Here is a 15,858-nt window from a genome sequence, read left to right as displayed (position 1 = left end):
TTATGTGTGCTCTCACAAATGTGGTTGACTATGCAGTCGATAAATTTTCATCTGTTTCCTGACTATGTGCTCTCAGTTTTTTTTCCACTCACGTTTTCAAATGTGGATTTTTGACACAGCTATTTTCAGCGTGGTGGAAGGAGCGCGGAAATTTTCCCGATGGGAAAAAGAATTTGTGTTCAAGCCCACAACATTGATTCATGTACGGTTGTGACTCACCACAAGAAGAATTTGGAAGTAGTGTAGCCTCTCCGCATTGACTGACCCAGTCTTTGTCATATTCAAAATAAATCTATTAAATTTATTTTATGTTTGGATTTTTTAATCTCTAAGGTGCATTTGAGATACCTAAGAAATAATTTTATTTAGTCCTCTACTTAGGGGCATATTGATTTGGGTTTCCTTTGGGAGAAATTCCTTCCAAAGTATTTAATAGTCTAAATATCCATTGTTGAGAACTTGATGTGGTCTATCCCTAGCGGCTTATCATGTAAGAATGTGAAAGTCACTAAATAATATTTTTGGATACTTCCTCCATGTGACTTATTGAAAATTTAATAACACTAGAGTAGAAAAAGCTCTTGTGTGTACTGATGATGTGTCATAATATCATATTGCTACATTTCTCATGGAAGGTATTCTTTTCCAAGGGATTTCATGTAAAATATGTGAAGAAAATAAATTTGATTTTAGTTTGTTATGTGTTTTATGGCTTGATAGATGAAGATATTACTATTTGCATTAAACTAATGCACCATAATACAAGGTTAAGGATGATTTATATTATTATCAAGTACATCAATAAAGTGACTTAGTAAAATTAACATTTCAGTTCTCATACAAGTGATGAAACCAAACTTCTCAATTTTTTTGTAATATAATGCCATTGACTACCTTTAATTTTGATGGATACCTGAGTGTTATCATTGAGGAAAGTTGTGCTATGTCTACATATGATAATTTTATATTCGACATAGATGTAGATTTTGATGAGGTACCTTCAATTCAAACAAATGTGTTTGGGATTTAATAAAAATATAAATGCAAGCATAGATCTAGATGACTATAAATGATTACAAAACCTTGAAGTTGCATCACAATCTTAATGGTTAAATCAACCAAGATTGAAATCTTAAGTACTCCTTAAGGACATTCAATATTTGTAGTAAGTGCCAAATTAAGATGCACTGTAAATCTCAATTTATTACATTATATTTCAAGTATCTTGAAGTATGAATAATGAATAAATAGTATCCCCATCTACACATGGATGTCTTATTTTCCTCACTCTAATATATTTTAATTAATAAAAGCGAGATAGGCCTGTACCATTACATAATCATAAAACAACACCAACAACACATGAAGGATGCCTAGCTAGTAAAAATATATCCCTACCAAACACAACAAAAAACTAGCAAGGTGAACAGAGAGTCGTCACCTAAACTAAACACTAGAATACAAAAAGAAAAGTCCACCAAAACACAAAATAACCACCTATCACGAAAACAAAGTGATGGTCTACTGCTTGGGGGTATGATTGTCCTACCAATCTTGGTAAATACTAAGCACATCATCAGAAAGAGAGGCATTTTTACTTGAACCAATCTCAAGACTAGAGGAGACTAATGCAAAGTCAAGGGTAGCCTTAACCATAAAAGTGGTGGGCAAAAGCTCATGGCCAAGGAAGCCATGCGTCTTCTTTTTCTTTCCCTTCTTCTTTCCATGTGGTCATGGATAGGCTACAATGAGGAATTGTGCTTATTGGCCACATACTTGAAAGCATAGTTAACCTGGACTCATTTTTTTTAAAGGGCCTCCTAGGTTTTGTTTACCTCTTCTAGCTCATGCTTGCAACCCGCATCCTTGATCTTGGAGTCCATGTCAATAATATTTCCACCCACCATTTCCCACTACCCCATAATGCCCAAAAGATCATTGGCAATTTTCCAAAATATATCCTCATCCAAGTCATCAACCCAAGTGTTGGCCCTAGCCTCAACCTCGACCACTACCTCCAACGGATTGATCATCTTGATGGCCACATTCATTTGCACAAAGACCATTTAATCAACTCTTTCTATCTTTGAGCATCTTTGTGTAAGTCCTTCACAATTTTTTCCAAAGATGATGTGGTGCTCTAAGGGTTAGAATTACTAGGGAATAGATGGTTTAGGGGAAGAGTGCTAGGGTTTCCTTCATTTTTAGTAAGGGACCAATCGGACCTTGAAGTATCTAAGAAGTCTAAATCCTCCAAGGATATAGACTCAGAGCCGAAATCAAAAATCTCATTAACTATATTGGTTTTTGATTATGCAAAAACAAGTTTTTAGGGGACCCAAAACCCCTTACATTAACTATATTTGTTGCCTCTTAGAATGGACACCCAAATCCTAATCCTTTTTGGTAGTAGCAATGGCCTTAAATTTGGTCATTCTAGCAAGGCTCTTCCTAATGGGCATTTTAGAACCAAAATGAGGCATAATCTATTCCCTAAATTAGAAGGGGTAACAATAAGGTTAACAATCAAATTGGGATCATAGATAGACCTAGCCACAATGGAAGGGACCCCACCAAAGGAGGATAAAGCTAGGTAGAAGTTATACATTCTCTAGATGAGACCTTGGTGGAGTGGTGGTTTATCATTTTCAATGGCTTTGCCAACAAACTAAGAAAAATAAGACACTAAATCTAGAAGGGGCAATTCATTGTTACCTCATATCGAAGATGATTTAGCATGGGAAAAATCTGGGTATGGAGCCTTCTTTTCCTGTCGTCCAAGGTGAAGTACTTCATGATTAGCAAAGCCACATCCTTACAAATTATAGGAAGATCCTCCCTATTGTAGCCGCTTTGAAGCTTGGAAAGTCCTTCTCCTAGTTAAAAAAAATCGATCAAAGACATCCTTGTAATTCCCTCTAGGTTTCTTGGGAAAGAACACACCATTAAGAGTCAGCCCTGCCACCTTTGTAATAGTCTCTATTGAAAACAAGAAAGGAACATTGTCAATCTGCATGTTCCCATTGTCCCAAGCATTAACAAAATTAGCAGAGAGATTAGGGTCATGGTTGGTCATCCCTTCAACATAATTATCCAAGTTCCCTTTAATCACCTTTTCCCACAGCTCCCCATTATTCCTAAATTTAGAGCATTTGTTGGGCTCAATCTAAATCAAATCGCCAACCATAATTGTAGGATGCAAAAATAGTTTGAGAAATTGAAAAGCCTAGGGATTAGTTCTATAATATTTGTAAAGAAAATTTCTAAAACATGATTAGAGTCTTCAAACAAGGAATTTGTTGTGGTATTTATTGCCACCATTTTAAGTGAGATCATGTTATTAGTGAAAGGATATCGTGGAAAGAAGTTTTTGATTGAAAAATCCAAGAAATAATCCATTTTTTTTAATATTTCAAGTAAGCCACAAGAGAAAGTGTCATTGATCATCAAGATTAAGATCAATCAAAAGAGTGTTTTTTTATATAGAGGATCTCCATGAATTCAAAGAGGTATGCATGGGAAAATGTTGTGATAATCATCAATGTGCTTTGAAGGAATTAAGTCTCATAATCATTATTGAAAACACTGAAATAAAATGCTAAAATTCTATGACAAGATACCATCATAGTCTTATTTTTTGACTAAAGTTGCATTCTTGAAAGAAGAGGCATCAAAAGATAAGGGAAATGACTATTGCAGACTACAATGTTTGAAATTTTCAATAAAATTACCTCTGGTACATAACAAATGAGAAAAGATTGTAGCTTCAAAATAAATACCATTTGTAGCTATTATTGGCACTTGAACAAGAAGAAAGGTGGTTGCATTTTTTGCAACATTTGATGAAAAATTATCCTTAAAGTGATATAGAGAATATTAGAAAAGAAAATGAAGACTTAAAAGAGTAAAACATATTACATAAGGAACAAAAATTCAAATTGAGAGATGAAGCTAATTTTTTCAATCAATTACTTGAAGCATACCTAAAAGAAAACCAGAGTCTGAAATTGAAGCCTACATTATGTAATGTTTTATGTGATACTATATTTTATTCAATCGATGAACCATGTGACATAGCTAAAAAATCTCTGATAAAAAACTATATTGTTGAATATAACAACACAATTGAATCTACTATTCCTACTATTTGTGAGACTAGTTATGTGGATAAAGAAAAGCGATTGTTTTCAAAAAATGTTGAGTTTAAGATAATGAAAAAAATAGGATATGAAGGTAAAAGTTTGATAAAATTTGGGCAAGGAATTGTAGAACTGATTGAAGCAATAATGAGACTGAAAATTGAAGGGCTTGGATATGTTGATAGTGATAAAAATAAAATTGATGATACAAATAATACAAGTTTAAACAAACTAGCTAACGTAATTCAATATGTGCAGTGTTTTCATTGTAATCGACAAGGACACAAAATGGAAGCATGTTGGGATCTTCATCCTTGTACTATATGTGGATTGAAGAATCATTTAGAGAAAATATGTTGGACTAGAAAGTGGAAGCAACAACCTTTAAAAAATAGTATACAAATTGATTGCAGATGTATTGACATATCTAATCGGCAAAATATTACAACTATGTTCAAGATGTTTTACAAGCACAAATATTCTTAGGTTAGGAAAAAGACAAAAAATTATACAAAAGTAAGTAATTTTAATCATAAAGATCATCTTTAAAATGCTATAGTGTTGGTTACAAAATTCATTGAATTTATTGTGTTGGTTATGGAAATGAAGTTGTGAAAGTTTTGATTATTAAAATTATTGATTGGGGAGATCTAATGCAGACATTTTATTTATTGGTATTTGTGAAGGTTTAGATCTCAAAGATCTTTGGAAATGCTTCACTTTCTTGATATCTATGAAGGTTTTCATCACAAAGTGTCTTATAAATCTTCATCTTCTTCTGTTAGTACTTGTGAATGTTTTGATTGCAAAGATCTTTGGAAACACTTCACTTTTTGTATTGATACTTGAGAAGATTTTGATGGCAAAGATCCTAGAATGCTTCGCTTCTTTCTAGCAAAAATAAAAAAGGTCATCTTATTCTTGAATACAAATGAACAAGCAAAGATAAAACTATATACATTTTTTAGGGAAATGATGTTAAGTATTCTTTATTGTACATGGGTTGCTAATAAACCTATTTGTTATAAGTGACCCCCATCTTGTAGTTAGGTTATAGGATAAAATATAATTTACTAAGGGTGCTATAATATAAACTATATTTAAAATATATTTGTCATATAGAGTCAAGACTTGACTCTCCACTAATATAACTGTTTAAGGAATCCAACTATTTAATATGTGGAAAACATAATTTAATGGTCTCCAATTTTTATCATAAACACCACGCCATCATGTTTTAGATTTTTTTAAAAGTCCTTTTCCATATATTGGCGCTGTGGCTCACGTTTTCAAACGCGGATTTGCGACACAGCTGTTTTCACCGTCATGGAAGGGGTGCAGAAGTTTCGCCGATGGGAAATAGAATTTTGGTGCAAGCCCACAACATTCATTAATGTACGGTTGTGACTCACCAGCAAGAAAAATTTGGAAGTAGTGGAGCCTGTCCCCATTCACTGACCCACTCTTTGTCATAGTGGCTACAGGATCGAATAATTAGATTTCGATGAGCTTTGAATGCATGATTCGAGAAAATCTTTGAATCACATTTCGATGAAGTCATATTTTGTAATGCTTCGATGAATATATTTGTAGAGTATGGTTCCAGTCAATAAAACATAGAAATGTTGTCGACTTTGAGTAGTTTAGCTCTTTAGGCTGGCCACTTACCGATAAAATAATGGCTCTAAGAAACAGTACACCATAAAAAAAGATGACAATTGCTGAAGCCGGGCCCGTTCAGCAACCCGCACTTTGTCATAGCTAGATGAAACTTGACAGCTTGAATTGAAAATATTTTTAAAGCAGGTTATTTTGTATATTATTGAATCAACGCAAAATTATAAATAATAACAGTTATAGCAAGTGGTTGGAGGTATCGTCAACTTAAAATTAATTAAAAGGGCAGTCATTGGTATAATAAGACAGAATCATTAAAAAAATACATAATAAAAGTTTATATGATAGCTGTTTTGAAGTTGAATTTTAGGGATAACAAAATAGACATTAAGTTTCCACAATCGAATCAGCTGCTTCTGGATTAGATTGTGTGTGAATTTTTGCATCAATGTTTCGAATCACACTCCATGATCCATCATCAGGATGATAATCTAATCCTGAAGTAGCTGATTATTAAGGGAGAACATGACAAAATACTTTGCAAAAGCCCATATGACAGCTGATCTAAAGCTGATTCACTTGATTTCAGATTTGTTGAAGTTGTGCCATGGCTGAAGCATTTTGACTAATCAGGAAGCTGTAATTGCTGAGAAGCAACTTGGCAAACTATGTTGGAGTAAAGCATTAAGATACCCAAATAATTGTTTGAGAACACTTACATCTGTCTTCCAAAAATGTCTTTAAACAACTTGTATAATAGAATCAGCAATAATATCATTATGCAAACCAAGGCGAAAGAGAGCCTCTTTCCAATTCCATTTATGATAGAAAATAACATATTTTTTATAAAGATAAATTTCCACTGTTTCTGATAAAAAGACAATCCCAAAATATGTGCTTTATAGTTTCAATGCTCTTATGGAAAGGGCAGTTAATTGATTGTATAGGAATGCATCTTAGTCAGTTTATTTCTTAATTTGGGCTATATAAGACTTGTGGAAAAAAATTCTTATAACTGAAATTATTGTTAAAATAATAATAATTCTCAAAAAAAATTATCACTTATCAATTCTTTTGAAATTTTATGTTTATAAAATTTTCTTTTAAATAAATTATTTATTTATATATTAAAACTAAAATTCAGAAAATCATCAAATGACCAATGCTTATACACAAAATAATTAACATCACACATTTTTTAAAACCCAGATTATTTTTGCTGCAAAATAATTGCTCTGACAATTTTCAACATCAATCTGCCCAGTTCACAAAATATCATGTGTCGAAACATTATCGGATTCTATAAAGTGCCGACCGACCATAGACAGCGCCCATCACTGCTAGAGCAAAGTAATTCCACGTCGTTGTGGAAAGATCAACATCAATCTGCCCAGTTCACAATATATCATGACATGTGTCGAAACATTATTGGTTTCTATAAAGTGCCGACCGACCTAGACAGCGCCCATCACTGCTACAGCAAAGTAATTCCACGTCGTCGTGGAAAGAGATGAGAAAGTGGGAAAAACTGTAGAAGGGAACCTGTCAGGAAAGTGTGGCTAAAATAATCAGTTGTTCGACATTTAAATTACATTCGGTCCATAAATTTGGCATGTGAGTTTAGTAGGGAAAGTCTTGTTTGTGAGGAAAGAATACTCTGCACTCTATCTCAAAATTCGCCATGGCATCGTCTTCGCAGCCGCCCAACCTGGAAGTGGTTAAGAGCTGCTTTAGAGCTGTAGACGTTACAACCATCGATCAGTCGTTCGACACCATGAAGAAAATCTTGGAAGCAAAGATGGCTCAAAAGGTTATTTATATTTTTTCATCATTATTTGTTTGATTATAAGTTCCCACGTCTTGGGCTTATCAGGGTTTTTTAAAAGTGTCTTCGTATTTTTGTATGTGGTAAAATTTGTTTCATCTCCACTTCATTTTACTTTGTTTTCAAGTTGCAAACGCCGAGGAATTTGAGTTCAGGACATGCTGTTTAAAACAGTATATCATCTCATTGATTCAAAAAATGTGGCAAAAAACACTGATACAACTTATTGCATGTTTCCATTCTTTTGCAGGGCGAAAAAGATAATCCAAGCAAAAGTTTTGAATCAACATGCATGTGGGATTCGTTCATCAAGAGCGGTGAAACATTTTTGTTGTATCTCGATCAAGAGGAGAAATTTGGTCAAACGGTAAATGAAATGCGAAGTTTCATATCTTGTCCACAGAATACTCAGAACTGACTTTCACAAGTACCGATTTTCATTTGGAGTTTTTCTTTTTAATTCTGATTAACAGGTAGATCTCTTCCAATCTCGTGGCCAAGTATTATGCGTTATATCAGGCATACTTGAAAAATTAGGACCAATTTATTGGGCAGTAGCAGGGCTATCCATGATAGGTCATTTGCTCAAAAAACTGGGCCCACTGTCTCAGTATCCGAGTGAATGTTTGCAGCTCTTGCAGTATCTGGTTGATCTTGCCTATCACATGAACAAATTAAGACGCCTATTCTCACAGGAAAAGGAGAAGCTAAAAAGTGCACTTGTAATAACTGTTAAGGGATGCATGCTCTGCACTAAACAGCTTTATCCTAATAAGCGTTTCAGGTTTTAATAACATCTGGACATTCATCATGTTGTCTACTCATATAATATTCTTCTATTTGTCATTGTTAAATTTCTTATATTGTGGCTTTTATCGTTACAAGGCGTTAAAAGCTATTTGGTCTTATTTACGAGTTATATGTTGCAGCTTTCTGAGAAATTCCTTAGACTCGACGAATTTGAACAGCCTTAGCTCAGAAATGAACGCCTTCTATCAGGACTTTCTGTTGACAGCTCAAATAGGAGCGTTGGAGGGCCAGCCCGAAAGACTGCCTATAAAGCAACCAGTTTCTCCAGCTAATGCAGGTGTGTATAAAAAAAACACAATGTTTGTACTGCATATTTATTTTTCAACGTTTCACTTGTCATTTCAATAAAGTAGATATCAACCACTGATGATTGTTGGGGCATGATTTTATGCGAGTTCAATGTGATTTTCCTTAGAAATTTGGTTGGAGCATCATTTGCTGTAATAATTGGTGGGATATATATAACAATGCGAAGCCCCGACAAATTATTCCGAGACTTCTCCAATTGTACGACCTCATACTATTTTAGCATTTATTCTTGTTAAGAGGCATTGTAAATAGAATCGGCCAAATTTTTGCTACTAATATCACTTATGCATGGAACTGACCAAAAAGAAATAAAATTAGTTGACAATAACTTTTCAACACATAACATAAGCTGAATCATTCATAGGATATTTATTTATGTATAGGGGAAGCGTATTAGTAGTCATTATAACTAAATTCATACATTCATAGAATTCTAAACAGTATATCGGATTTTGCCGTTTTTTTATTGTCTCTTCATGCGATTCAATTGCTTATAGCTATTGTTTTGGCTTATGGGTAGTAACGATGCATGCTATGAGATTTGTTATGCATGCAAGGGTAAACAAGTACACTTTTCAAACTGTCGCTAGATATCTACTTAAACATGTCCCACTAATTGTGCAGTTAAAATTGTCAATACTTATGCAAAAATGCCCCAGTGATTGTGTACTATGGGTACCAATAAAGGTGCACAAATGGGTCAATTATGGCCCAAAAAAGCTAAAAAATAAGTAGCAATTTATACACGTGAAATTGTTTAAAGAACTTTTTAGTTTTTCATTTTTATTTTTTTAAAGTTAATAATTGAGATTGGGTGAGCAAGAGTGAATGGTTATAAGAACATGAACTGGTGCTCTTCCTTTATATAATTATGTAATATATATACACTAATTATATCAAGAATAAAACTAAAAAGATTGATTTCTTAATTTCTTTTGAGCTAAAAAAAAATGAGATTCACAATAAAAGATATATACACAAATTAAACAAGTATTCCCAAATTTTAAAAGAATTTGTTAGAGCCTATCTCGATTGCAAAATCTTATCAAGTATTCCCAAATTTTAAAAGAATTTGTTAGAACCTAACTCGATTGCAAAATCTTATTCCTTCATATCCATATTCATATTCACCCTATCCAAATAATCGATCTAAGACAAATTTGCTTCCAATTTACCCTTTCTCTCCCTCTAATCTTGCATATACGCATACAAGTGAGAAAAACTAAATTTTAATTAAACATAACCATTCAACAAATTACATATTACATGAGATAAAGCATTTATAAATTATTTATTTTAAAATACTTGAATAATTAATTGCTAAGGTAACACATTATATATGTTTCAAATTCCTTTGATTAGTTAACATTATTTAATACACAATTCAAGGTGACAAGATTTATATTTCTTTATTAAACAATATAAAGTCAAGGTACCAAAAATATTTTTTAGGGACAAATCCATCTCTATTCTTGAATGTTTTTTTTTTTTTTAGCAAAATGAGCTGATTCATTTTTATATTTTTTCTTTGTATGTATGCACATTGTATTCATATATTTTAGTGTTTATATATACAATATTTTTACTAGTTTCATATATGTGCAAATTTGTTGAATCCTAACCACTATCTCAATTAACATATAATCTAGAGAATTACAATAAACTTTTGTGGCTATTTTGAAGATTATTCTTTAGGTTAAATCTTTTATTTGGTATTTATATCTTCATATTTGGTATTTATATCCTCATAGTAGCTTATTTTTTAATAATATTTACGAATGAAGAAAAAAAATGAAATAACAATAATATTTTCAGAATATGAAAATACTATAATAATAAAGATATTAAATCTTAAAAAAATAAAAGTGAATTAATTGAAAATTAAAATAGATAATGATGCTCTGCAAAAAGGATTAGAAAATCTGTTTGATGGCAACACACACAAGAGCACAAGAAACAAACGTTAGTGTTAGCAACAAAAGATTATCCTAAACAGGCATATCAAGAGAGATATTAAGCATGAAATAGAAAGCATATAAACATAGAATAAAATAGCTAATCAAGATGCTCATAGTTGCTCCTCCCTTGTTCCTCTCCTCTCCAAGTCCCAAATGAGTGTAGCTCTCAGCTTTTAGCACTAGCCATGGATGCCATATGGAGATTCAAGATGGTTGAATATGATAAGCAAATGTTATGCAAGTGTAGATAGTGATGCTATGAGAAAGCTCTATGCTAATGCCAGTATAACAACAATACTCTAATGCTTCCTCTTTTGCTTGAGGAGAAGGGTTCTATTTATAGAAGAAATGGGGAAATGAAGGGTTAAGATTGAGCAATCTTAACAAGGGTTAGGATTGAAAGATATTCAATCCATGTGAGACTTTCAACCCAATCCCATGTTGACAAGTGTCACCATGAGGAGGCTTGAGAGGAGAGATAAGGAGCATTAAATGCTTGAGGGGACATGATGGCTACCCTAGTCAAAGAAATAAATGCTTTGAAGAGACACATGGGTTGCATGAGGGTTAAGTTAGGGGTCAAAGTCCTTAACCATGGGTGCAAGTGGAATTAACCATTAATGGTCATGTAAGAGCCATAAGTGGTTTGGAAGACTTTAGAGGTTAATTTATTGAACACACAAATCATTAATTGCTTTTCAAAGACTTTGGAGTCTTTGAGAAGTGACTCCAATTTGCTTAGGAATGTGACAATATTTAGGGGATGGATTAGGTTAATTAGGAAAGGTTTAGAAGAATCTAGAAGGGGTTTAGGCATGCAAGTGGTTTTTGTAGGAAAATGCAAGTGGGAGGAATTTTGGTATTTTCAATTAAAATAAAATCATTTATTTCAATTAAATGGTGTAATTTGCATTTGGATGAATATTCAAATAAATATTAATTTATTTAAATGAGAAAAAGGAAGATAAAGCATTAAAATGCTTGAAGACTTTGAGGGAAACCATTAAAGGCTTGAAGACTTTAAGGGAAGCAATTAAAGTCTTAAGAAGACTTTAAGGGAAGCCATTGAGTTTGAAGACTTTAAGGGAAACCATTAAAGGCTTAAAAAGACTATAGAAGGAAGCCATCAAGTTTGAAGACTTTAAAGCCATTAAGTTTGAAGACTTTAAGGGAAACCATTAAAGGTTTCAAGTGGGTGAGGATAAATAGGATTTTAAATAAATAATTTATTTAAAATAGTTGTGCAACTTGTATTTGTAGGAAAATGCAAGTGGGTGGAGGATAAAGGTGATTTAAATAAATGATTTATTTAAAATAGTTGTGCAACTTGCTTTTGTAGGAAAATACAAGTGGGTGGAGGATAAAGGTGATTTAAATAAATGTTAATTTATTTAAAATAGTTGTGCAGCTTGCTTTTGTAGGAAAATACAAGTGGGTGGAGGATAAAGGTGATTTAAATAAATGTTAATTTATTTAAAATAGTTGTGCAACTTGCATTTGTAGGAAAATACAAGTGGGTAGAGGATAAAGGTGATTTAAATAAATGTTAATTTATTTAAATGTGAGAGGTGGGATTTTGGGGGAATTTAAATACATATTAATTTATTTAAATGTGAGAGAAAATTTAATTAAATAAATATGATTTATTTATTTAATTAATGGTTTGAATTTGGTTAAGTGAATTAAATCAAATAAATTGAATAATTTATTTAATTAATAGGAGTAGAGGGTTAAGATGAATTAATTAAATATATTAATTTAATTAATTATTGATTGATGGTTAAATAATCAAATAAATACTAAATATTCATTTAATTAAGTGGACAGATTTATGTGACTATAGATAATGTAGGAACTAAGATGTTATTGAAAGAATAAAAATAAGAATAAAATCATTTTTAAAACTTGAAACTGAGTGAGAAATTTTCTTCTATTAAATTTTCTACCACACCTCTATGAGTGCAACAAGAAGGATGAAGGGTTTCATAAATAAATGTCACGAGTAAGAGATTAAAACTCTATAATGGAGAGTCTGCACCTCTATGAGTGCAACAAGAAGGATGATGGATTTCATAAATAAATGTCACTAGTAAGAGATTAAAACTCTATAATGGAGAGCTTGGAACTACTAACTGGTAAATAAACTGATATTTTTTGAAGTGATATGATTAAGAGGAGATAGTTTGATTTATGGTCAAAGTGGAGCTTAATGGAAGGATAACCATTCAAAATATGTTTAGAATGGTTACTTTCTATAAATTGATCATGGTATGCAAATGAATTATTAGAAATATTCATAGGAATAAAATATTATCACAAAATGCTAGCACATTACTTACATCCACATGAAGCATTATATATATATAAGTTTAATAGTTTTAAAAAATTATAAGGATTAAGTTAAAAAAAAAATTGTTAATAGATTGGAATTAGGATAATTAAAGATAAGATGCATGTTAGAGTGATTTAAGACAATGTGAAAATGAAGGGCATTCTTTTTTTGTTATTATGCTTTGGCCCCATTTTAGCAATTATATGAAATATACTATTTATGCATGCTAAAGTAGATCATAGAAACACTATTAAATATTTATTTTAATCCAAGAAAGACTAAAAAAAAATTATGCTATGAACCATACAATATTTTCATGAATTATGAGAACTACATACTAGGTTGTTACTATTTAAGGGATAGGGAATGTAAAGACACATATTATAAAGTTGCATTATGTTTGGTTGTTCATATATTACTAGTCTTACAAGGATTGTATGAAAATTAATGACATAAGGAGAAAATATTTTGGGATTTTTATAAGTGAAATGTGTAAAAGTAAGATCCCACTAAAAATCATACACATATGAAAAAATGCTAAGTGATTCACAATCTTGGAGTTAGTATACATACTAAATATAATCACAAACATGGTATACAAGAAGGATCTAAATTATCACTTCTCCCAATCCTTCTAGAATTATAGTATGAAGAAAGAGTTTGAGAATGTGAAAATAAATTAAACTTTTGAGTAAACAAGGAAGAGACATAAATTTATAAATTTGTATTAGAAAAAAATATAAAATTAAAAAATAAAATAGAAGCCATATAGAAGATTGTAGAAACATATAGGATGATATCACAAAATTATTTCCACTCTATACATGTTTGTATATGGTTAATTATTTGTTCTTTAGGAGAAACTAACAAATAATAACAAACAAGAAAATACATGAATCATGAAAAAAAATGGAAACATGTGTATATAAAAAGAATTATACAACTCTAAGGTTCAAAATCCATTAGACAATTCTCCTCCACACTTGGATCATAAGTAGTGGGGTAAGATAAGAGAACTCCTCTCAATGCTATACTTTGAGATTAACCTATAGAAGACAGAAGGACTATTATACTAGTACATTATTATGAGTATTTGATGAGGTGAGTGTTAGTGATATTGTGAAGATTTATGGTAGTGAATATATCTATGTAGGATTAAAAAATCACTTATTAGGTGAAGAAACATGCAAGTGACTATCAAGATATTCAACTGATTATTATTGATCGCTACTATCTCAAAACTAGTAGGAATAATTAAATGTCCAGATTATGAAGTCCTTTCTACTATAAAAATGGGTATACAATGATCTTGAGGTGCTGATGAAGAAAAAATAAAATTGGGATTACAATATTATTGTGGCTTATTCTTAGGTACTGAAAGGGGTATATATATATATTGATAGTGATGGTGTAGATAACAATGGAGTAAAAAAGTGATGACGGGTATGGTAAAAAAATGCTAATGAATCAATAATGGTGTTAGAGATAATACTAAAATTTAGTAAATTGAATGGTTTATAAAGGGAAGTACATTAAGTGTGACAAGAAGAAGTAGAGGTTCTATTAATAGAGATAAAACTATATGAACCCTCTTAAATTTTCCTTAATCAAGATCCTAAGGAGTGATTACAAGGGTCACAATAAATATTGTCACAAAATGAGGACGGCGAGAAGGAAAAGTAAAAAAAATGAGGTGGTTACATAGGAGGGGGATGCTTGAGGCTTCAAGAAAAAACAATTATAGCAATTAGATGATAATGACGTTGATGATATCTTGTAGTCTTATTTTACCTTGTGTGGGCTTCATGGATATCTAGGGGTGGGGGGATTGTCTTATAACACTAACTAATTTCCCTTGTCAATCTTAACGATAGGGTAAGGGATATAAGTTATTGCCATAAAGTGGGAGAACATAGGAATGCAAGAGGGATGAGGTATAGAAGCATGATTTGAAGTTTGATGGTATTTACTCTATGCTTGGCCGACCTCGGGGGTTTACAATTCATATTGTTGTTTTGATGATTATGGATTTTTGTATTACAATTTTGATAATTATTTTGATCCTAATTAAGATGTGTCGTGGTACACTTTACATTCTTTGACACCATAGGATATTTTAGTGCCAAACTAATTTAAATTATGTTTGATTAAGTTGCTTAACTGGCCTTGGGAGACTTTGCATATGTCAGGATGATATTGAGAGTGAAATAGGTGAATGTTTGATATTACATTCAATTATGTAAGGGGAATTTATAAAAAAGAAGTGATGCAGTTGTGATAACTAGAGATAATAACTATAGAAGTCTTCATAATTGCATTAACTATGTATAACAAGTAGTTAGAGAATGTAATATACGCAAACATTCCTCCTTATTATATAGATTCTCAAAGAAAAAATTCACCTTTCCCTATGAATCTTACCCATCAAAAACCATGCTAATTACATAAAATGAGTACATATTTCTAGATGATCTTCTCTTGAAGAAGAAAATCATGAATCAAGTGGGACTCCATCAAGTTGTCTCTTGACCCTTGGAAAGGTGTTGCTTTGAGTTGTGTTCTTAAGTTCCCAGTCCTAACGTCTTGAATCATAGAGTCTTGACTTAAATTCATGAATGATCTCTAAGAGATACGATGGATCTCTATCATTGTTTAATGGCCACTAAAAGGTATAATTCTCAATCATATACTCTAAAACTCGCTTGAGAACAATCCATGTTGAGATCAACACCAAATCTCAAAAATTTCTCCAAAATATAATCTTCACAACAGATGTATTCTTCAAATTGATCAACATCAACAAATAAAGAAAAAAAAGGAAAACATAAAGCAAAATGTCAAAATTGCTTCTCATACCAAAAACATCAT

At 31.7% G+C, this 15,858-nt stretch overlaps 1 protein-coding gene across 1 annotated transcript; it reads left to right on the top strand.

The window, feature by feature from the left end:
* Nucleotides 1-7,410: 7,410 nt before the first annotated feature.
* Nucleotides 7,411-8,880, top strand: LOC131874730 (uncharacterized). The gene is made up of 4 exons (XM_059218635.1): nucleotides 7,411-7,566; nucleotides 7,832-7,948; nucleotides 8,055-8,365; nucleotides 8,511-8,880. The coding sequence occupies exons 1-4, from the start codon at nucleotides 7,438-7,440 to the stop codon at nucleotides 8,737-8,739; spliced, it is 786 nt and encodes a 261-aa protein (XP_059074618.1). The 5' UTR covers nucleotides 7,411-7,437; the 3' UTR covers nucleotides 8,740-8,880.
* Nucleotides 8,881-15,858: the final 6,978 nt, after the last annotated feature.

This window comes from Cryptomeria japonica, chromosome 4, assembly GCF_030272615.1.
Source record: "Cryptomeria japonica chromosome 4, Sugi_1.0, whole genome shotgun sequence".
In the NCBI taxonomy this organism is placed as follows: Eukaryota; Viridiplantae; Streptophyta; class Pinopsida; order Cupressales; family Cupressaceae; genus Cryptomeria; species Cryptomeria japonica.
This window is presented reverse-complemented; position numbering and strand designations above follow the sequence as displayed.